Source organism: Gracilinanus agilis, chromosome 1 (assembly GCF_016433145.1).
Source record: "Gracilinanus agilis isolate LMUSP501 chromosome 1, AgileGrace, whole genome shotgun sequence".
NCBI lineage: Eukaryota > Metazoa > Chordata > Mammalia > Didelphimorphia > Didelphidae > Gracilinanus > Gracilinanus agilis.
In genome coordinates, this window is record NC_058130.1 from 628234428 (window position 1) to 628257576 (window position 23149).

General features: G+C 35.1%; 2 protein-coding genes across 2 annotated transcripts in view; both read left to right on the top strand.

Moving 5' to 3' along the window:
- The window catches only part of LRRC69 (leucine rich repeat containing 69), a 146549-nt gene that overhangs the window by 121974 nt on the left and 1426 nt on the right, over window positions 1–23149 (top strand). Inside the window, exon 5 of the mRNA XM_044683849.1 lies at window positions 9779–9880. Within this exon, the coding sequence (XP_044539784.1) occupies window positions 9779–9880 (102 nt within the window). The remainder of the gene's footprint in view (window positions 1–9778; window positions 9881–23149) is intronic.
- Window positions 1–23149, top strand: part of SLC26A7 (solute carrier family 26 member 7) — a 308018-nt gene that overhangs the window by 35870 nt on the left and 248999 nt on the right. The window lies entirely within an intron of this gene.

Sequence of the window (23149 nt, forward strand, 5' to 3'; positions counted from 1 at the left end):
TGAGAGGATCAACAATAAAGGCATTCAGCTCTACCTTTACCTAGTCCCTTCTATCTCTGACTTTCACTCCAAAGCCCCCTCTGCAACCTTCTTTATTGTTTATAAATCATAAAAATTTTTACTTTAAATCTCTTCCTCTCACATTCCTTATAACTTTTGGTACTGCGTTAAGCCTAATTTCTTCCTGAGGTCGTCATTTCTTTGACATCCTTTCCAAGGATGATTGCAACTTCTCTTATATTTCCTGGCTGTCTTCTCATCATACCTTCCTCTATCAGAAGCTCTCATCCCCTATTCCTTCCACTTTCCATCACTCCTTTATATATTGTGTTCCCTGTAATGTCTTCCCTTGAAAGCAGATTTTCCTGTTTGTTTTTATTTCCATCCCTAGCACTTGGTACATTACTTGACACATAATAAAGAATAAATAAATGTTCATTCTGTAGTCTGTATATCTATGTAACTGTCTATCTACCTAGCTAGCTCGCTATCTCTTTCTTATCTTCATGCATTTATCTAAGTATCTATCTCATTCTGTCTCAGTTATCTACATTAAACTTTTATCAATACTTTGATATGAATTCTGATAACTTCTATGATTGTGGGCATATGTGTATGTGTGCTTAGCACTTCGTACGTCATTGTGTATCAGTTCATATAATTTTTTCAAGTTTCTCTGGATTCTATAATCATTAGTTCTTATTATGCAGTGATATTTGATTGCATTCATATTCTACAGTGTGTTCATTCAGCCATCCCCAATCGACAGATTTGCTTCTACTTTCTCGCTACCACTAAAAAAGTACTGCTTTAAAAGTTTTGGTAGCCTGGAGACATTTTTGCAGTGATACAGGTGCCAGGGATGAAAGAGAATGACCTCAGCTTTAGGACTAGGGCAATTTATGATTATTTTGGAAGGAGTATCTGGAGGAAAAACCAAAATCTGTTGGCAGGTCTTTGCAGTGTTACTGTTAAGCAGGCCAAGCATAAAAGGCAGTTTATATATTACTTAGAAATGAAGTGGTTGCTATTGTCAACATAGCTGTAGAGTTAAAGGCATGTCATAATGTTCTAAGTCTACTGCGAGAAATGGGTCACATTTGAATTACAGAACGGAGAATATATGTATGTCAAAGAACAATAGCGTAGGGAGGTGAGATGTAGAAAGTGTTACTTGAGCTACAATTTTATACAAGTTATTAACAATAAGTATTAGGAGAGAAAACATTTGATTGTGGGTTGTATTATCCTAAAATAGTTAATTTGGAAGAGACAGGAGCGTTTTAATATACATTTTTTAAATAATAGAGCTAAGACAGATCAAATACTCCCTCCATGAAACTTTCTTTAATCCTGACTTCTTTCTGTTGTTCATTCATTTCAGTCAGGTTCTACTCTTTGTGACTTCCTTTGGGATTTTCTTGGCAAACTATAGTGGTTTGCCATTTCCTTCCCCAGATTATTTCATAATTGAGGAACTGAGACAAACAGGGTCAAGTTATGTGCCCAGGATTATACAGTTAGTAAATGTCTGAGGCCCAATTTGAACTCAGGTCTTTCTGACTCCAAGCCTGGTGGTACATCTACTGAACAACTTTAAATGCCCTAAATCCTGACGACCCCTAGTAATAAATGACTTTTCCATTTTTTTTACATTTTATAGAAAATTTTATTGATAGTTCTAATTTTTCATTTTCTGAAATGTGTATTTCATATATCTGGAATTTCATAATAATTCATTTTCCTACTTTAATTCATATTACAGAGGATTGTGAGAATATCAATCTCTTTTATTAGAGTCTAGTCTCCTTGAAGACAATGACCATGTGCTAGTTATCTTTTCTCTCTCTCTCTTAAAACCTTGCAGAGTACTTTGCACACAGTAGGAGCACAATAAATATTTCTCAACTTTAATACATGGACCATAGCCATGAAGGATCAGTTCCATGGAATAGTAGAGACTCATTTTGGAAATTATTTAAGCAAGGGAAGAATTGTCTTTCTGTTAATTGGTGAATGGTCTAAGGAGGTGATGTTTTTGTAGGGACATGGAGAATGAATATGGAATTGACAATTTCCACTGGGTTTATACATTTCAGAAAAGATAATTGGCAAAATCTTGATTTTATTCATGTATTAGAATAAAAGTCAACTGAAACTCAAAAAATATTTCTAGATCAATTGATATACCTTCTATATTTTTTTCCTGAAGCCAATAACATGTTAAGAACCCTGTTGTATATAATTTTTTTTGAATTTGAATTTTGCCCTGGTTTTTCTTCATAAGAGTGGTGGACACTGGCAAGTATGTATCTCCCTGTTTAGTTTCTCACTTAATTGTGAAAATGAGAGGATCACTAAACAAAATTGTTTAGTCATCTGACATTTATTATAGAATCTTATGTGATCATACTGTGTAGATAGATAATACCTGGTTCTAGGCACTGTTTTATGCTACTAATAAAATGATTTAAAAACATTAACCATCAGTAAACACACCAAGACTTTGTATCTTCTGTACCTTTTATTTAACTAGATGACTGTGGAGATATAAAGATTCTCTTCCATATATAGAATATGGTTTGCAAAAACCTTTCTATATTCTTCTCATATTTTTATTAATAATCCCCTTAAACACAAGCTGCTCTCTGTTGACATTTGGTGCATTTTCATTTAATTTTTTCATTATCCATTGTGTTTGTTTCTCTTGGTGTTATTAATTTTTGTTCTTGTTTTACCTGATATTATGATTATTACTCTTAATAAAGTCACCTGAAGCATAATAGATCTTATTCTATCCCTTCATTTTCACTCCGTATATATTTTTTTATTTTGTGAACATCTTGAATTAAATAGTATGTTATATTATACATTTGTGATAATGTTGGAAATCATAAAAGGAAACTAGATCTGGTCCTACTTTACGTAAACCCTTGTTTCACATTTGTATTGTGCATTCTGAAAAATAAAATAGGGAACTTGAAACTAAGCCTGAAACAAGACTGTGCTGAAATTGTGCAAACCAATAGTTTCAAAAGTTAAGTGAGTTTATTCTTGTAAAATCTGTAGAGAATCTATAGCTTTAGGAAGAATTTGTAGCCTTGTGAAGAGCGACCTGGATGAGAAGCTTTGATTATAGATATATGATGGATACAATTTGTTATTCTATTTGCATTATTAAATGACTATCTAAATATTTTGCTCTTACGGGCTCTGGGTCTTTCTCTCTCAAACTCCACTTATACTCTCAGGTTAGTCTGCAGACCAAGTTCACTGTTTTCACTATTTTAGGTTCTTGAGGGAACTGTGGTGGTGTCTTTAATACCATATAGCTGATGAGCTCCAATTTAACTTATTCTTCTAATAGCAATGAGTTTATACCTGTTCAGTAGTATTATGATAGATTATTAGTTCCCTAATAACAATTTGCTTGTTGATTTATCCTTGATGTTGTCAATAATCAACTAGCAACAATTATCTTTTTTTAAACCTTACTTTCTGTCTTAGAATCGACATCCGTCTTAGAGTCAATACTGTGTATGGGTTTCAAGGCATAAGAGTGGTAAGGGCTAGGAAATGGGATTTAAGTGAATTGCCTGGGGTCACACAGCTAAGAAGTGCCTAAGACCAAATTTGAACCCAGGACCTCCTATTTCTAGGCCTACCTCTTAGTCTACTGAGCCATCTAGGTGCTCCCAACAATTATCTTTTAAAAAAGCAACATTACTTGAAACCATATCAAAAGTCAAAGTTCAGAAGCATATAAGTGAACTGGGATACACTCTCCCCTCTACAGTTTGTTCTTAAGGAAGAGTGGGTTCAAACTTGAGGTGGTTCATATGAAATATTATTTTTCCACTAAGTTTGCTTTTTAAAAAATCCTTGCCTTCCATCTTAGACCTCCTGTTTCTAAGGCCTAGCTCTCAATCCTCTGAGCCATCTAACTACTCCAAAATTCACTGTTGTTTTATGGGTGAGAGTTCCTCCTTTTCCATTTTATTGGTGAGTATATCCCATTCACTTTTAGAGTTATAATTATTAACTGTGCCTTTCCTTCCATTTTGTCATTTTACTCTCTCTCTCTCTCTGGCATTCTTCAAGATGGCTCTATATGCCTATAATTTTGATATACAAATGAATGATTAAAGATTATTTTACTTGAAATATTAATTCAACTTTCTTACTATAACATTTCCTTCATATTCTTTAGTCTATTGATGCTCTTTTTGCCTTTTTCAGTATTTCTGTCAACTGGCAGGTTTGAAAAAAGGAATCAATTAACCAACAGACTTTTTCTGCCCCATTTTCATGTTCTTGTCCAGCTTTAACCATATGAAAACAAACTTAGCTGAAATGACTTAACTGCATTCTACTTAACGTCAGTTTGCATATTAAGTATCATACTGACCTCTGCATTATTTTATAGTAATAACTAGAAATTTTCCATTTTATTTTGTATATATAATACATAATATAATTGTACATCCAATTATATTATTTAATGGGTAAGTTCAGATTTGAAGGATATGTTTGTTTTTTTAATTTTCAGGCTAATGAAACTCTTGCTTTTTTTAAACTCTTATATTCTAATTTTCCCTTTTTTTTCTTTTTAAGCATAGGGTAATCCTCTACTATTCTGATTAGTTGTCCTTGAATTTTAAGAATTTGTTTTCTTTTTCTATTCACAAAATTTGTCTATTTATTTTATTAAAATTTGACTAAGATGTTTCTTGGTGAGTTCAACCTAATTTTTTCTTTCAGTGTTCTGCAGATTCTCATTATCTTTAACTTCATATTCACTTGAAACATTTCCAGAAAAGTTTTCTGTATAATTTTAAAAGATTATCATTCAAGTATTCCTCAGTTCTGTTAATTTTTCCTTTGCTTCTGCAATTGTTTTTTCTAAGTTATATAATTTCTTCAAATAATTCCCTTTTATAGGTAATAGCTGAGTTTTATTCAAAATTCCATAGTTTCATATGAGGTTTCCTGATTTCTTCTTCAAAAACAATAAATTCTGTATTTCTTTAACACATTTACTTAATTCTTTGTTCTTCTGAACCATCATTTCACTTTAGGAAATCTCTAGTTATTAGAAAGTTTTGTTTTTTTTAGATCAAGCCTAAATTAGCACCTGAAATTTCTACCCATTCCTTCTGGCTTTGTCCCACTGGAGCTGAACTGACATGTCTAATTCATCTTCCATAGACAACTTTTCAAGTTATATGTGGAAGACAATTTTCATGTGTTCCCCTGAATTTTCTTTTTCCCGAATAAACATCCCCATTTATGTCAACCAATCCTCATATGACATATTGCAGGACTCTCCTGTGATCTTCTCTAGCTTATTATTGTTCTTCTTAAAATGATCCCAGACCTGAAAATAATACTTTATATATGGTCTGGTCATGGTAGAATATAGTAGCATTATCATTTTTTCTCTAAAAGATGTCCAAGGTTACATTAACTTTTTAGCTGTCTTATCACACTGTGTATTCATGTTCAGTTGTAATTTACTAAAACCCTTGGATTTTTTTCCCCTAACAACTGCTGTCTAGATCAGTGATGGACAACCTTTTGAGCTTGGTGTGTCAAAATTTGCCAAAAAACTGAGCATAACTAGAGTGGTGTGTCGCTTCGAGAAAAAAACCATAATTTCGCAATATTTGTAATACAGTGATCTTTTAAAACCAAAATTCCAAATCATATAACCATTGTTTGTGTTTTTAAAAAAGCAAAATTAGTGGAAGAACTTCCCCTTGCAACTACTTTGGGCTCTTTAAACAGTAATTTTTTTTTCCTGTAGGAATTATTTTTCTTTATAATTTTAGTATTCTTGAGAGCACCCCATCCTTCTTTGGCTCATCTCCTTTGAAGATTTTTTTTATATTCTCCATAAAACTGAGTGTTTTCTCAGAGTGAAGATTCAATTTCTTTTTCTTTTTTAAAAACCCTTACTTTCCGTCTTAGTAACAAATCTAAGACAGAAGGGCAAAAGCTAGGCAAAGAGGGGTTAAATGACTTGCCCAGGGTCACACAGCTAGGATGTGTCTGAGGTCAAATTTTGAATCCAAGTCTTCCCAATTCCAAGTCTGGCTATCTATCTAACTGCCTTTTTCTTTGTAGAATTTTAGGTCATGCATGCCTACCTAATCTTCCTGTATTCCCATTGATGTCTGTCTCCCCAAATCAGTGTGTACCCTGCCATTGTCCAGTTTTTTAATTCTCTATCACAAATTCTAAAGCAGAATAGCTACTACCCACAAGGTTTCAATCTTTTTTTTTTAAACCCTTACCTTCCATCTTAGAATCAAAACTGTGTGTTGGTTCCAAGGCAGAAGAGAAGTAAGGCCTAGCAATGGGGGTCAAGTGACTTGTCCAGGGTCACACAGCTAGGAAGTGTCTGAGGCCAGATTTGAGCCTAGGACCTCTAGTCTCTAGACCTGACTCTTAATCCACTGAGCTACCCAGATGCCCTTGATTCCAATCACTTTAAACTCAGAAATCACACCCTCTTTGATGAGAAGCAGATCCAGAAGTTGCTCCTTATGGATTACCCAACCTTCAGAAAGATGAAATGACCAATAAGGCAGCTGCTTTGTAGATAGCTGAATAACTGAAATTCATCATTGCTACTATAATATTTGCCTTCTTTTCAGATTTCTGATGTGTTCCTCAAATCATTCATTCATCTATTTCCTCTACATCTCTAGATATTCCATAATATAGTTCAATGACATTATTATTTTTCCATTTTGTTTTCCTTGAGTGATATTCAAATATTCTCCTTCATGCTTTTAATTTCAGTTTCCCAAGTTTCCTTATATGAATCTACCTTCTTAATCTCTAAGTATATAAAAGATATGGACATATCTTCTTTCTCTTTTACCTGCTCTGTTCCTTTGAATAATATAAGCCCTTCCAGAGCTACATTCCAGTCTCATCCCACCAAATTCAAGTGATGCATATGAGCACAAATTTGCCTTCTTTTTTTTTGCATTTCTAATTTGTCTTTTTACTCTGTTAACCACACTCTACATTTATTCTAGTACTCTATGTTAAACAGAGAGACTAGATTGTATTTATTGTTTATTTTGCACAGAAACTAAAGAGATTAAGGTAATAGAGATAATGGAGGATCAGCAATCTCAGTCTCTTTGAGGGTTTTCCAGCTTTGGCTGAAAGCTCTTACTGAATTCAGTTTTTTGGATTGCACTTGGGTTATTCATACTCTTACTTACAGAGAAATGGATTACAGAATCAAGAAGACTAATTAGATCTTTGGTGAGACTGAAAGACCGTGCAAACATGATGTCAGAAAAACTATGGCTAGTGGGCCAAAGCCAGCCCACCATCTGTTCTTCTACAATTTTCTTTAAAAATATAAGAACTGTTCTTAGGTAGCAAGCTATACAAAAACAGGCATAGGGCTGAAATTGGCCTATGGGCTGTAGTTTGTCAACTTTTGTTTCAGACTAAGCCTTAAGACCTTGGTTGCTTCATATCATGTACTTTTTATGTGACTTTAAAGACCTATCTGATAGTCGAGAATTAATTGTGAATTAAAGAGTGAATATTTGTTTAAAACAGTTTTGTAAATGGAGTCATCTGTAATTTTGATTCAGAATTATAAATAACCCCAAAGGTAATGGTAAATAGGTATAAATGTAAGCCAACAAAAATATGTTATCCTGATATTATGATGATATGATGTGTGGCATGAAGACATTAGGAACACATTTGGGCAGAAAATGCAGTATGCTGGTCATGGATAAAAAAAAAAAAGACATTCCTTCTAGGATTGACAGTCAGTGATAAAATACTGACCCCAAGATATTATTTTTGTACTCTGTGCTTAAATATGTGCCTGTTTCATTTTAATATTTAATCATACCACAATATTATTGCAACTGCATAAAAACAAATTATCCTAATTGAATTATATTTTTAAAAGAAAGAGATGTAGAAATGGAATGAGAAGAGATAGGGGCAGTATGTCTGGTTTTATATCTGTAGAGAAAAGCCTGGGCAGAAAAAACATAGATTTATAAAAGCCTTCCAGTTTTTCTTATCCTAAGCTTTCACATCTTATAGCATCAAAGAACCAGAATATTATAAAATGATAGCATCAGAAGGGACTTCAGAGAACATTCAAGTATCTGTGGGGAAATAGTGTTGTATAGCTGAAGGGGCTTGGATATAGGAGAAGGTTGAATTTGCAATCTGTCTCTAACATTTCCTGTGTGACCATGGGGAAAATCACTCGACTTTTCTTCCTTAAATGAGATGATATATTAATAATTATACCAATAACTAATATTATACCAATAAGCATTTATTGAACATCTATATTGTCATATATTTATATTTGAACATCTATATTTGAAGACCTTAAATTACCATGTAAGTCAATTTCTCTTATTTAGTCAATAACCATTTATTATGTACTTACTCTGTGCCAGGAAGTACTGTGCTAAGTGTTAGGGATATAAAAAGAGTCAAAAGTCAGTTCCTGCCTTCAAGGATCTCACAATCTTATGGTGAGACTACAAGTAAATATGTACAAATAAGTTATATAGAGGATAAATAGGAAATAATTAAAAGAGACAAGCATTGCAGTTAAGAGGGTTTAGGAAAGGCTTCCTGTAGAAGATGGGCTAGAGGCACAGCCACACATCCAGCCTCATGTCTTTGGAACATTTGTATTATCATTGCTTCTTTCCTTTTCCTCCCCCTTTATATCTAATCAGGTGTAAGTCCTTTTTTTTCCCTCTCATCTCTCTTACATTATTTCCCTAGACGCCTATTTGATCTAGGCCATTATTATCACCTGCGTGGAGAATGATAACCAGTTTTCTTCCTTCCATTCTTCCTTCAAATCCATCCTTCCTAGGGCTACCAGTTAGTATTTATGCAAACATCTGATTATTTAACAGATGTAAATTTAGCAAACAACCTCTATTACTGATGGTATACTGACAATAAAATTAAAACAATATAGTCCATATTTTCATAGACTAAAAATCTGGTAGACATGTCTGCAAATAATCTTATTTATCTTAGATTAAATAGATAGGAGAGATTAAAAAACAGACAGTGATTCATACTTGAGAAGCAGCTAAGTGGTGTAGTGGATAGATTTGGTGGCAGAAGGATGTGGGTTCTTTGGACTTGTTTCCTCATCTGAAAAATGAGGAGAATGGAATAAATGGACCCCTAAGGTCCCTCCTTTTAAGTCTGTGATCCTATGAGAGAGTGACATCTGATCTGGTTCTTGGACAAAAAGAAGGATTTCAGTAGAATGAGATAAATATATTTAAGTGACTAGAATATTGAAGTGAATGGAAGAATTCATTCCAAGCTTGGGTAATCTATGAACAAATGCTCAGAGAAAGAATAATGAATAGGTCAGTTTGGCTGAAACATAGAGTTTTGGGGGAGATCTCTAAGGTCAAAACTATTTTTGTAAAATATTAAGACATTTTAATTTTAAAGTAAATATCTCTACATCTAACATAAACAAAATTCCTTTAGGAGGCTCTCAGTTATTTCTAGGAGTGTTAAGAAATATTGAGACCAAAAACTTTTGAGAACCATTGGGCTAGATGAACTTGAGCTTTTCAAGATCTCCCCTTCTGTTACACTCTCCTTTTTGAACCTGTCATCTGTATAGGTGACATTTCTATTCTAATTTCATACTATCTCTGAGACAGTGAAAGTTTGAGAGACTAGCTTTGCTTTTGCATCCGATAATAATGCATTTATTTTTTTTTACAAGCTTCGGGATATGAAATTGAGAGTATTCTTCTGTGAAGAAAATCCATTCGTGAAGAGACACCCAATTTATGTTGAGCAGAAAGAAGAAATTTTGACTTTGAAGGTGAATTATTACACGATTTAAATTAATGCTTGTACAAATTTAATTAACTGCCTAAAGAAGGAAAAAAAAAAACACTGTCAGATGTTGAAATATCAATAGAATCTAGGTCAATCTGACCTAGTATTCGTTTGTCTCCAGGTGGAGGAAGTGGTAACAATGGCATTCACTGATTAGAAGGGGTTCTGGTTCTGGAGATAGGAAAGATATCCCCATATATCCCTCCTAAGAGGAGGGACCCTGCCAAAGTGATTCCCCCCGCCCCTGTTTTCCAGTTACATAAACACTGAACTAATCTTCCCTTCTCATTAAGTGAACTCTGTTTTTTAAATTATATTACCGTGTGTGGAACTGCCATTTTTACTTATTTGTGATAAGATGTAGTAGAAAGAACACTAGGCCTAGTCAATCAGTTAGCTAACATTTATGAACCATCTTCTAAGGGCCAGGCACTGGACTAAGTACTGGGGATATAGAAAAAGGCAGAAGATGGTTCTTGTTCTCAGGAAGCTCACTGGCTGAGGCCCAATTTCAGATTCTATGCTTAGTAATCGTCCAGGATCCACCTTCGGTGTCTACCTTTCACTCAGCTCTCACCTGTGGCTTCAAGAAGCTGTAGCATGTTCAGGGGTCACACAGCAGGCCTTAAACTAGTTGGTGCATTAGGGAAATGGATGTCCACCCCAAGTCTGTGAAGGCTTCTTCTGGAAGAATGGGTATTTGATAACATTTTGGACCAATGGCCGTGAAGGCAGCTGAAGCAGGGGCTGTGCAGCACTTGGAGAATAATCAGACATCAAAGATCATCCACTGTATTCTGGGCACTCAGCAGTCATCTTGATTTTTGTCCTGCCACTGAACTTGGATGACTTTGGAAGAAAAAATGATTTATTCTGTCTCACTTAAATCTAATTCATGCACAAATTCATGCACAAGATTATCACACATGATGTTATTAGGCCTCTTCAAAAACAAAGGACAAACAACAACAGTGTGCTTAATGCCTATATTATTTTTTACTTTTTATTTAAAAAATTTTTTTTAAACCCTGACCTTCCATCTTACAATCAGTACTGTGTATTGGTTCCAAGACTGAAGAGCAGTAAGGGCTAAGCAATGGGGGTTAAGTGACTTGCCCAGGGTCACACAGCTAGGAGGTGTCTGAGGCCAGATTTGAATCCCAGACTCCTATCTCTACCTATATTATTTTGAGCATTTAACTTCCTTAAGTCTCAGTTTGATGGTATGTAAAATGAGAAGGCTTGTGGACTGAATTAGCAATGAGAGCCTTCTAAATCTAGAATCCTGTGCTTCCACCATCCTTCCTTTACTACATAATATTCTTTTTTTTCTCCATTGCTGAGTATATTTTTGAAAACTCGTGACTTCTTCTGAATTACTGGAGTCCCTATTTTTTTAATTATGGCACCATTTACTGTTGTCTTTGAATTTACAGAAAAACTTTGTATAACACAACTGTCATGTATATTTTGTGTACTTCAAACACATACGTAACTGAAATAATTTTATATAGCACTGTATAATAGAGTTCCAATATGAGTGATATGTCTTTCTAAATGTAAGCTGTGGGGCAGCTGGGTTCCTCATTGGATTGAGAGCCAGGCCCAGAGACAGGAGGTCCTGGGTTCAATTAGGAACTGATACTTCCTAGTTGTGTGACCCTGGGCAAGTCACTTAACCTCCATTGCCTAGCCCTTACCATTTTTTTTTGCCTTAGAATCAATACACAGTATTGATGGAAGGTAAGGATTTAAAAAAAAAAGTAAATAAACTTAACTGGTTGCTTCTTAAAGGATAATAATAGTAATTATAATGTTATTTAAGACAATAGCAATGGCAATTATAATATTAATAAATAAATATAATAATAGTGATTATACATTTAATTAATAAGGATAATAGTAGTAATAATAATAGGTAGTACTTAGATGGCACATTAAAGTATACACAGAGCTGGACATATACTATATCACTGGATACTTAGAGCAACTTTATGAGGTAGGTGCTATTATTATCCCCATTTTACCAATGAGCAAACAGATATTAAGTGACTTGCCTAGGATCATGTAGCTATTAAAGGTCTAAGGCAGGATTTGAATTCAAGTTTTCCCGACTTTGGGTCCAGCATTCTATGCTCTGTACTTTCTATCTGCCTCTACTTCTTACCTCTGTGCATATGATTTCCAAATCCACATATCTTGTTCTAATCCTCCTGAATTTCAGTTCCATAGTTGTAACATTAATAATAGAATTAATCTTCCTAAACCTTTCTGGTCTTCACATTTTCCTATTCCTATACAGGGCACCATCTTTCTTTGTCCTTCATGCTGGTGATCTTGAATCTCTTATGATTTTCTCTCTTCTTCTACACTCTGGTTCCATCTTTTCTACCCAGTTTTATTTCTCATTATTCTCTTTCATTTATTTTACTGGAATACTGACTGTTCTTCAAACTCAGAATGCTATCTTATGCTTCAGTATACCTGCAAGAATTGTTCCTTCTGCCTAGAATGCCATCCCTTCTCATTTCTGCATCTCAGAATCTTATTTTCCTTTGAAGTTCTTTTCAAGTGCCACTTTCTCAGGATACCTGATTTCTGAAGTGTCCAGAGGCAGCTAAGTGGCTCAGTGGATAAGAATGTTAGAAATAGTCACAAGGAACTGAGTTTTACTTTATACACTTATTATATTATACAATCTTACTTTATATACTTACTCCTTAGGTGATCCTGGGTAAGTCACTTAATATCATCTGAAAAATACGGATATTGATAGCACTTCTCTCCCAGGGCTATTGTGGGGATAAAGTGAGATAATATTTATAAAACACTTTGCAAATCTTAATTTTATATATAAATACGACTTCTTATTATTGTTAATGCTTTCCTCCTCAAACTTATATTTATTTGCATGCAAGTTGAATCTGCCACATGAAGTATAAGTTCATTAAGTACAAGAATAATTTTATTTTTGTATTTGTATTCCAAATGCCTATCATAGTGACTTGTACACATTATGTGCTTGACAATTGAATTCGGCTAAATATTTGGTACCTTACTACTTCATACGTCAGTTCTTTACATTTTAGATAGCTCTGTTAAGAAGATTTTCCTTAAATTGAGACCAAATCTAATTTCCTATAATATAGGGTCATTGAAAATCTTAGTTTTAGAATGGGAAGGAAACTTAAAGGAAATCCAATAATACTCCTTCATTCTATAGATGAGAAAGTATAGCCAAGGGGAATGAAAGGATTTACGCAAAGTCAGATGGGTAGTCCCGGGAAGAGGTGGACACAAAGCCTTCCTCAGACTCCAAATCCAATGATACTTTCCACCATACAATGCTACCTGCTCCCCTTCCCATACTGATATTATCTCTGATCCAATGGGGAAATAATTATTATTAAAAAGCTAATTGTTTGCCTGTTGAAGAATTATTGACCCTTGGAGCCCACTGACAACATATTTTCCCTAGAATTTGAAAATTTTACACTCTGAAACATTTCATGCAACTGTAATAGGTGAAGAGATTTCTTTTTTTTTTTCTTTTCTTTCCCAAGTGTAGCTTATATATCACTGGATCAGGCCCAACAGTGTCTTACTTGATGTAAGAATCTTTCAGTTTCCTTTCCAACCCATAAATGTTAATTAAGTTTCTAACAGTGCATAGCGTCTCAGTATATGTTCTTCTCCCAAAGTAACAAGTTGGCAGCTATAAGTTGTAGAGTAATATGAATAATAAGTGATGTAAGACTTCTGAAGAGACACACAGCGTGCTGTAGAAATGTTTTGTTTCAGAAATCAAAAGTGGAAAAAGTGAACTCTGTGTCCACTTGTGACCTATTTATTAGTCCCCAATAGTGTAGCAAATTCCTCCAACATCTGTTTCTTTAGGGTGAATCCTTCAGGAACTTTTAATGGCCATTCATTTTGATCCAGGTTTATAGAGCAAGTTATCCGCTGAGCTCTTGTAGCTAAAAGGTTGTCTTGGCAACCCCTCTAGCAATGCTCTATCTGTAAGTGGTCCAATAGAGGGTGACTGTAAACCTTTGAGTGCTGCTCAGGAGAGACCTGGTAATATTGGTGGGAAAGGGCACCTCATTCAGAAAGGATGATCTCAACCATGTGAATGTTCAGGAGTGATTTTATGTGGGTTGGAGGCTATGCTATTGAAGGATCATGTTCTGAAGTCACAGATTCTTCAAGGGCTATGGAATCCAATGACCCTTGCTTTGCTGTACAAAGGCAGTTTTCTCAGAAGATGGCTCATTGGGAGGGCTAAGGCAGTAGGGAATAGGGAAATGGAAATGAAGCAGATCCTATGAGGAGCTCTAGAGACCTTAGTTGCATAAACCACATGGACTGCTGTGGGTATTGCCTCTTTCCTCTTCTCTACCTCTCCCTTCCCTATTAGGTTTTTGTTATTATTGTTTTTTTAATTGCTTAAGTTTGACCTTGGCAAATAAATGAAATGCTTCTTGCATATAACCAAAGATTCCTAGCATAGCATGATCTGTGCTACGTTAATCATGTTGGAAGATTTCCACCTAAGGGGGGAAAGTCCCCCCACAAAACAACCCTTACATTATTAAAATGGCATGTGGTATTTGTGGGACTTTTACACAGGGCTTGATTTCTACCCAAAGAAATCAAAGTGGGTGAACTTAGTCAATCCAAGTAAAAATTTGTTTTCTTCCTTTCAGTGGGCTCATGTAGATAAAGCAGTAGTTATATAATAAGTGTGGTTAATAACATTGTTATCATTGAGAATATCACCTTAACGATACCTTGGAAATGCTTAATTTTTTTCACGCTTCTCTAAAGTTTGTGTCCCTCAATTTTTTTCTCTTTCCCTTGCACCAGGGGTACTTCAACATTTTTGTGACATGGATCCCTTTGGTAAAGCCTATGAACTTTATGGAATAATGTTTTTAAGTACATTAAAAATATACAGGATTTAAAAACAAAATAAAGCACCCCCCCCCCTTTACCTTCTTAGAATCAATACTAAGTATTGATTCCAAGTCAGAAGAGTGGTTAAGTGCTAGGCAATTGGGATTAAGTGACTTGCCCAGGGTCACAGAGTAGGTAGTATCTGAGGTTAAATTTGAACCCAGGACCTCCCATCTCTATGTCTGGCTCTCTATTCATTTAGATACTTAACTGCCCTGGATAATTTTGTTTATATTAAGTTTAAAAGGTTTTGTACAAATAAAACAAATGTGTCCAAGATTAGAAGGAAAGAAGAAAATGGGGGGAAAATTTAGAGACAGTTTATTGGATATAGGTCACATATTTTAAATATAAGGGAATTTTTCAAATTTATAATAATAAGAGCCATCCTCTAGTTGATAAATGAGCAAAAGATACGAACAGACGATTTTTGGAGAAAAAAATAAAAGTCATATATAGTTTTATGAAAAAGTGCCCTAAATAATTTCTGATTAGAGAAATGCAAATCAAAACAATTCTGGGATATTTCACATCTATCAGATTGGCTAAAATAATAAAAGGGCAAAATGACAAATGTTGGACAGGATATAGGAAAATGGGGGAACTAATACACTGTTAGTGGAACTGTGAACTTCAATCTTTTTGGAAAGCAATCTACAGTTATGCCCAGAGAGTTATAAAATTGTGGATACTCTTAGATTCTTCAATACCATTGCTGTGCCTGTTTCCCAAGGAGATCAGGGGAAAACAAAAAGAATTTATATGCTCCAAAATATTTATAGTAACTCTCTTTGTGGAGACAAAGAATTGGAAATTGAGGGGATGTCTATCAGATGAGGAATGACTGAATAAATTATGGCATATGATTGTGATGGAATATTAATGTGCTATTAGAAATGATGAGCAGGTTAATTTTTTAAAAACTTGGAAAGACCTACATTAACTAATGAAGAGTGAAGCAAGTAGAACCAAGAGAATATTACATACAGGCATACAATTAATATTTGAAGAATAATTTGTGAATGGTCACTTCCAGAGAATGAACTAAAAACTAGATCCATGAAAGATACAATCTATATCAAAAGATTTTTAAGTGGTATGCCTCGATATGTGTGTTCAATGACTTCTATGGTGGTGGATAACCTTTTTTATCATACATCCCTTGGAGTTGTTCTGGATCCTTGTATTGCTGATGATAGTTAATTCATTCAATTGATTGCTGTACATTATTGTTGTTACTATAATTGTATAAGACAGCTTAATTTCTTGCTAGTATTTCTATCCTGAATCCATTGTTATTTCATAGAGTTAAATGGGTTAAAATAGATTTATCTCTGATATCAGCAGTCAGGGAGACTAAGCAGTGTGACCTGATAGGGGAGGAGGGGATAGGAAATCATTTCACCTCTCTCTTCTTTGGTTTTCCTCATTTGTAAGTTGAGTAAATGGACTCTATGATCTATAACAACTCTTTCAGTGGCTTCAAGGCTTCATGACTACAATTCCACCTGAGTTGTAGCTCTGGTGGTTTCAATGGAACGGTGTCTCATTGACCTTTTCCAGGTCACCATGTGTTTCTTTTTTGAGCCAAAAACAGCACAGGGCACATACTAGATTCAATAAATCCCAGTTGATAGGGGGATGGGTTGATTGATTTATGTGGCCCCTGGGTGTAGTCGTTTCTTCGTGTACATACAAAAATATTATTAATATCACTGAACGGCTACAGCCAAGATTTCAGACTACTGGGCCTATAGCCATGATATCAGGAATGATCATTTCAATAACCCTGGAAAGACTTTTTGGCAACTCCTCACTCACATCCCCAGGCCCTATTTTTCCTGACAGGGGAAACAATTTCCATAATCATTTATAAACTCTTTGATGGTAGAGGTATTGTATATGTTTTATTAAATAGTGTAGAGTGTAGTGAGTAATCATGACACTGATTACACATTATACTATTCACACATCACAAGAAAGCAAAGCCATAAACCAGGAGAGACTATGACAAAATCCTGAGACAGTTCTTATGGAAGCATATTGAATTTAGGATATTCTATGGACTACCTGGATAAAAGGAGATAATAGATGAAATGTTTGTAAGACAGTTTGCAAGATTGGCACCGATTACAACAAATCAAGAATGAGGCACTTAATTATCTGAACATCTCCAACTAGGCAGGACAGTGGATAGAATGTTGGTCTGGAAATTAGGAAGACCTGAGTTCAAATGTGACCTCAGATATTTGCTAGCAATGTGACCCTGGGGGAGTCACTTAACCCTGTTTGCCTGGGTTTCCTCGTTTGTTTTTAATAATATTTTTCCCAATTACATGTAAAAAGTTTTGAGTTCTAAATTCACTCTCCCTTCCCTCCCTCTCCCCCTGCACTCCCTTTCTCTTCTCTCTCCTATGAGATGCTAAGCAATCTGATAAAGATTTTATACATGTAATCATAAAAGACACTTCTGTATTAGGTATTTTGTGGAAGATATCTCATGTGAAAAGAAAAGAAGTAAAAAAAGTAAAATATAGTATGCGTCAGTCTGCATTCAGACTCCATCAGTTCTTTCTCACAGTAGAGATGATATTTGTCATCATGAGTCCTGAAATTACTTTGGGTCACTGCATTGCTGAAAATAGGTCATTCACAGTTTTTCATCAAGAAATATTACTGTTGCTTTATACAATGTTCTTTTGGTTCTGCTTATTTCACTTTGCATCAATTCATGTAAGTTTTTCCAGATTTTCCCAAAATTCTCCTGCTTGCCATTTCTTATAACACAACAGTATTCTGTAACAATTATATACCTCAACTTGTTCAGCCATTCCTCAATTGATGAGCAAGCCCCTTAATTTCCTATTCTTTGCTATTGCAAAGAGCCGCAACAAATATTTTTGTACAAGTAGGTCCTTTCTCCCCACCTTTTTTAAAATACATTTTTGGGATACAGACCTAGTAGTGATATTGCTGGATCAGAGAGTACACACAATCTTAGAGCCCTTTGGTGATAGTTCCAAATTGCTCTCCAGAATGGTTGGATCAGATCACAACCCCACCAACAGTGCATTAGTGGCCCAGTTTTTCCCACATCCCCTTCGAGATTTATCCATTTCCTTTTGTTATATTGGCCAGTCTGGTAGGTATAAGGTATGCCTCAGAGTTGTCTTAATTTTTTTCTTTAATCAAGAGTGATTTAGAGCAATTTTTTCCATATGATTATCAATGGCTTTGAATTCTTCTTCTGGAAACTGTCTATTCATATCCTTTGACCATTTGTCAACTGGAGAATGATTTATATTGTTATACATTTCACTTAGTTCTCTCTATATTTATCAGAGATCTTTACTTGCTGGAAAATTTTTACCCTGCTTTCTTTCTAGTCTTGGTTGCATTGGTTTTGCGTGCACAAAAATTTTAAATTTAATATAGTGAAAAGCTTTCTATCTCTTTTTTTGTTATAAATTCTCTCTTTGATCTTATAGGTAAATTATTCCTTTGTCCTCTAATTTGTCTATGGTATCACCTTTTATATCTAAATCACCACCCATGTTGACCTTATCTTATAGTATATATTGTAATAGAGAGATTTTTACTACATAGAAGTGGTCACTGAAGTCATATCAATGAATGAGATTGCCAAAGGAGAGCATATATTAAGATAACAGGACCAAAGGTAGCACTCACAGTAAGGAATCGAGAAAGAAGAATTAGAGAAGGAACATTTAGTTATTGGAAGAGAACCTGGAGTGTTTAGCGTCTGTGTACACAAAGGAGGGAGTATATATAGTAGGAAAGGGGGTTCAACAGTGTTAAAGCTGCAAAGAGATTCAAGACTGAATAAAATGATAATTGGATTTGATATTTAGGAAGTCATAGGACATCCTTGAAAGAATAGATTTAGTAGAGTGATAGGAACAGATGTCAGTGAGAAAGTGGAGAGATACTGAGTTATCCACAGACAACTTTTTTTCAGGGAGCATGCCAGTGACACAGAGAGAGGGAGGAGGGCAGGAAGGGAGAGAGAGAGAGAGAGGGAGAGAGCAAGAGAGAAAAGGGAGAGAGAAAAACTGTATCTAAGTATGGTATAAAGATTAAGAGAAAAGTTTTTTTTTAATGGGAGGAGGATATTTGGGGGCAACTGCACATTTTTTTGACAGAAAGGGACTAGTGGAGAGAGATTTTTTTTGAAGAAGCATTAGAATGGGGAAGGGGATGAACAGTGCTTTTTTAGAGGAGGCATGAGGAAATGTTATCTATGTTCCAAGTATAAGCTGGTCCCTCCCCACCAAAGAGAAGGCAAAGGAAGTTAAGGAATGCCTCTCCATTAGATAGTGAGGGAAAATGAAATGTTCCTTAAAAAAATGGAAGTGAGACTTCAGTGGGAGGAAAGGTAATGGATCTGAAATTGGCAGAGAGAAGAGTTGACCCTTGTCAGGGATTTGGAGAATAAAAGAATGCCATGGAAATGTGAAAGTGAAAGAAAAGGATAACTGCACAGTTGGAGCTAAATAAATTTGAAGCCATTTTTGAAATAAAGGAGCTGCATGCTTAGAGTTCTAAGCTATCTATCTTCTAATGAATGATAAAGTAGAGCCACACAAGCTGTTAAGCAAGGGTCAGAGGAAGAAGAGTGGAATATTGATGACTTACAAGTGTGGGGTATAGAAGCAGCGATTTGTCAACATTATAACAGTAATATAGAGGCCTGTTGTCATCTTGGGGCATAGGTTCAATAAATAGAAGAGAACTTCCCAAGACATTTCAAAAGATATGACTAGTGCCCATTTCTAGTGATTTATTTGGCCATAAATGTCACAATGAGAATGAACCTAGAAAGTATTGTGAAGATGAAGAAGTGTCAGGCAAGCACTTGAAGACCAAAGGGACTGAGGTTATTTTTTCCTCACTTCTGTTCCCAGCTCCAGCTCCTTCCTGCTAGGTACACCTTAATTCTTAATTAATAACTACCTAATCTTCCTCACAACAGTATTAAAGACAAGAGGTGGAGAAGATAAAAAAGTGATTTAGTAAATATGTGGCTAAGATTAAAAATTGTCCCTGAGAATGGAACTTGAATTTCTGGACCATGCAAAGACAGACTCTTGACCAAAATGGAGTAGTCTAAAGAAGAACATGGGAATATATTTATTTGGGGTCTTACCCCAAGGGAATTAAACCCCTACTCAAAAGGACTACATGGGCAGCTAAGTGTCTTAGTGGATAGTGAACCAGGCCTGGAGGTCCTGGAGTCAAATCTTGCCTCAAATACTACTTAGCTATGTGACCTTGGGCAAGTCACTTAACCCCAGTTGCCTAGTCTTTACCACTCTTCTGCCTTGGAACCAATACTTAGAACTTATTCTAAGACAGAATGTAAAGTTTTTTTTTAACTTTTATTAATATTCATTTTTTAGAAAAGTTAACATGGTTACATGATTCATGCTTCTACTTTCCCCTTCACCCGTCGTCCTCCCTCCACCCCTGGCCATTGCACAATTCCACTGGTTTTAACATGTGTCATTGATCAAGACCTATTTCCAAATTGTTGATCATTGCATTGGTGTGGTAGTTTTGAATCAAAATCCCCAATCATGTCTGCCTCAACCCATGTGTTCAAGCAGCTGCTTTTCTTCTATGTTTCCACTCCTGCAGTTCTTCCTCTGAATGTGGGTAGCATTCTTTTCCACAAATCCCTCAGAATTGTCCTGGATCATTGCATTGTTGCTAGTACAGAAGTCCAAGAATGTAAAGTTTTTTTAAGGGCTTTAAATTCAAAAGGTTGCAGAAGGGAGAAAACCGCTCATGTATATCTAGCTAAAGACTATTCAAATTAGTTAAGTAAAGGGAGAAAATCAAATACCAAGAAGTTCAGAGGAGACAAGCTTCAAGAAAGTTTCAATAGTAAAGCCATGTTTTCTATTTTGATAAATGTCTCTGTTTCCTAAACTTGAATATTCCCAAATTAGGTAATGAGCATGAGGACTTTGAGATTCTAACTCAAGTATTTGGGTTTGAGTATATTTGACTTCATAACTAATCACTGTTTCTTGGAGGGATGAAATTAGAATATGGTTCAGAATGACTATACTTTACTCAAAATAAACAGAATCAGTATAGGTTAAGAATGGTAAGGTAACAAGAAGGTATTCTCATAAACTAATCAAGGAAATAGAGCAAAGAAACGTGGTGTAAAGCATTTGGGTGAAGTTACTGGAGGGAGAAAAAGTAGTTATTTTGTTATCAGATTATAACTACTTATCACTTGGACAGAGAGAGGAAATAACTGAAGAGTATAACAAACAGATCAAAAGTCTAGTATTAGAGGCATCATATATTAGTGATGAGAGATTTTAATTATCCAGATGTCTTTTGGAGCTCTCTGCCAAAAGCTGAGTGGCTACTAACTTCATGACATGCCTTAATGATTATTTCAAACTTCAAAAGGTTCAGGAAACAAAAAGCAGCAATTATATTCTGGATCTGATTCTCTCCAAAGGGAGAAACTGGTTGTTGGAGGTTGGAATTGATGGAACTTTGAAGGAAAATGACTGGTTCTTCATAGAGTTTGTGATAAAGAAGGATAAGAAGGGTATAGGCATAGCCTAGCATACATGCCAGAATTTGGGAGAGCAGATTTCAGAGGGTTCAGAGGAAGGTTAGGGAGGATCACATGGATTAAATTCTATAAAGCAAATCAGTCTAGGTGATGGGCAAACTACGGCCGGCAGCCCAGATGTGGCCCCCTGAAATGTTCTATCTGGCTGTGCGCCATTATTCCTAATCTGACAAATACAATGAGTAGGATATAATACAATGAAACTTCAAAAGAGTTGCCTTAGAAACAGATTGACGATGAGCATTTCCTTTCCTTTGGCCCCTCTTTAAAAAGCTTGCCCATTACTAGTCTAGGAGAATTTGAACATGACACAACTCTGGGAGGGATAGCTAACGCACTGGACAATAGAGTTGATCTAAATCTAATAAGATGAAATTCATTTGGAATATATAAAAGTCTTACACTTTTGTTAGGCAGGGCAATGGGCAACAGGCAGCAAGTATTCATTAAACACCATATGGCAGGGACTGTGGGGATATAAACAGGCATTAAGGAAAAAAAAAAAAAGGAATCTTTGTCCTCTAGAAGTTAACTTTCTTTTTTTAGTAAGTTTTTATTTTTATCTTCTGTTCTATACATCATTATAGTTATTCCAAGTGTCTCTCCTTCTACTTTCAGAGAGCCATTCCATATAAGAAATAGTGTGTGTGTGTGTGTTCGTGTGTATGTTTTTAGATGACTTCAACTCACATATAAGTTAGTGTGATGTGGTGACTGAAAAAGCTAATGTGATGATTGATTGCATTTAGGAAAGCATAGTTTCTAGGGAAAAAAACATAATTTCTAGTAACCATAGTTTCTGGAACATAAAATGGACTTAAATAATACTAGACCGATATTAATAGTGCCTTGTACTCTGTGGCTAATTGAACCATATTAGGAATACTGTTTTCAGCTCTGGGTATATACATGTTTGTGTATGTATATATAAGTATGTATATACGAATGGGTATATATATATATATATGTATAGAGAGAAGGAAAAGGATGAGAGGGAGAAGATGAGAGAGATAGAAAGAGAGAAAGAACACAAGAAAGAGATACACAAATCTTAAAGAGTGATCTAAAAGTTAGTTCTTCCTTCTTCCTCTCCTTTATTTCCTCTTTCTCTGCCACTGACCAGTTGTGTGTGTGTGTGTTTGAGAGTGTGTGTATGTGTGTGAAAGTTAAACTAGTACAGAGAAGTTTGTAGACTGCAAACGGTCCTCTAAATGACCAGCAATGGAGTAGAAAAATTGTTTCCTGCCTTGAATTGAATCTTCTTGTTTGGCAGTTGTTCCATTCGTGCGTAGATAGAGTTTGTGTAGGTTATGTCAACAGCTGCAGCCTTCCATTTGCCCATTTGGAATGACTGAACTCAGTAAATACTGAGTAAAAATAAATGAGAACATTTAAAAGGTATGAAGTATAAAGTATGAACTTTGACCTAAAACAACTTCCATTCTAATTTGGGAGATGAGATATTTTTATATACATGTATATGTATATGTATATATATGTATATATATATATATATAATCACACACATAGATAAAGGTGTGTACGTACATATACATACATATGTGAATGTATATGTCCATTTATGTGTATATATGAGTATGTGTATATACATGTATTTATGTGTGCATGCACCTACACACATATTGGTCTCCTGGCCGTTCCACAAACAATATA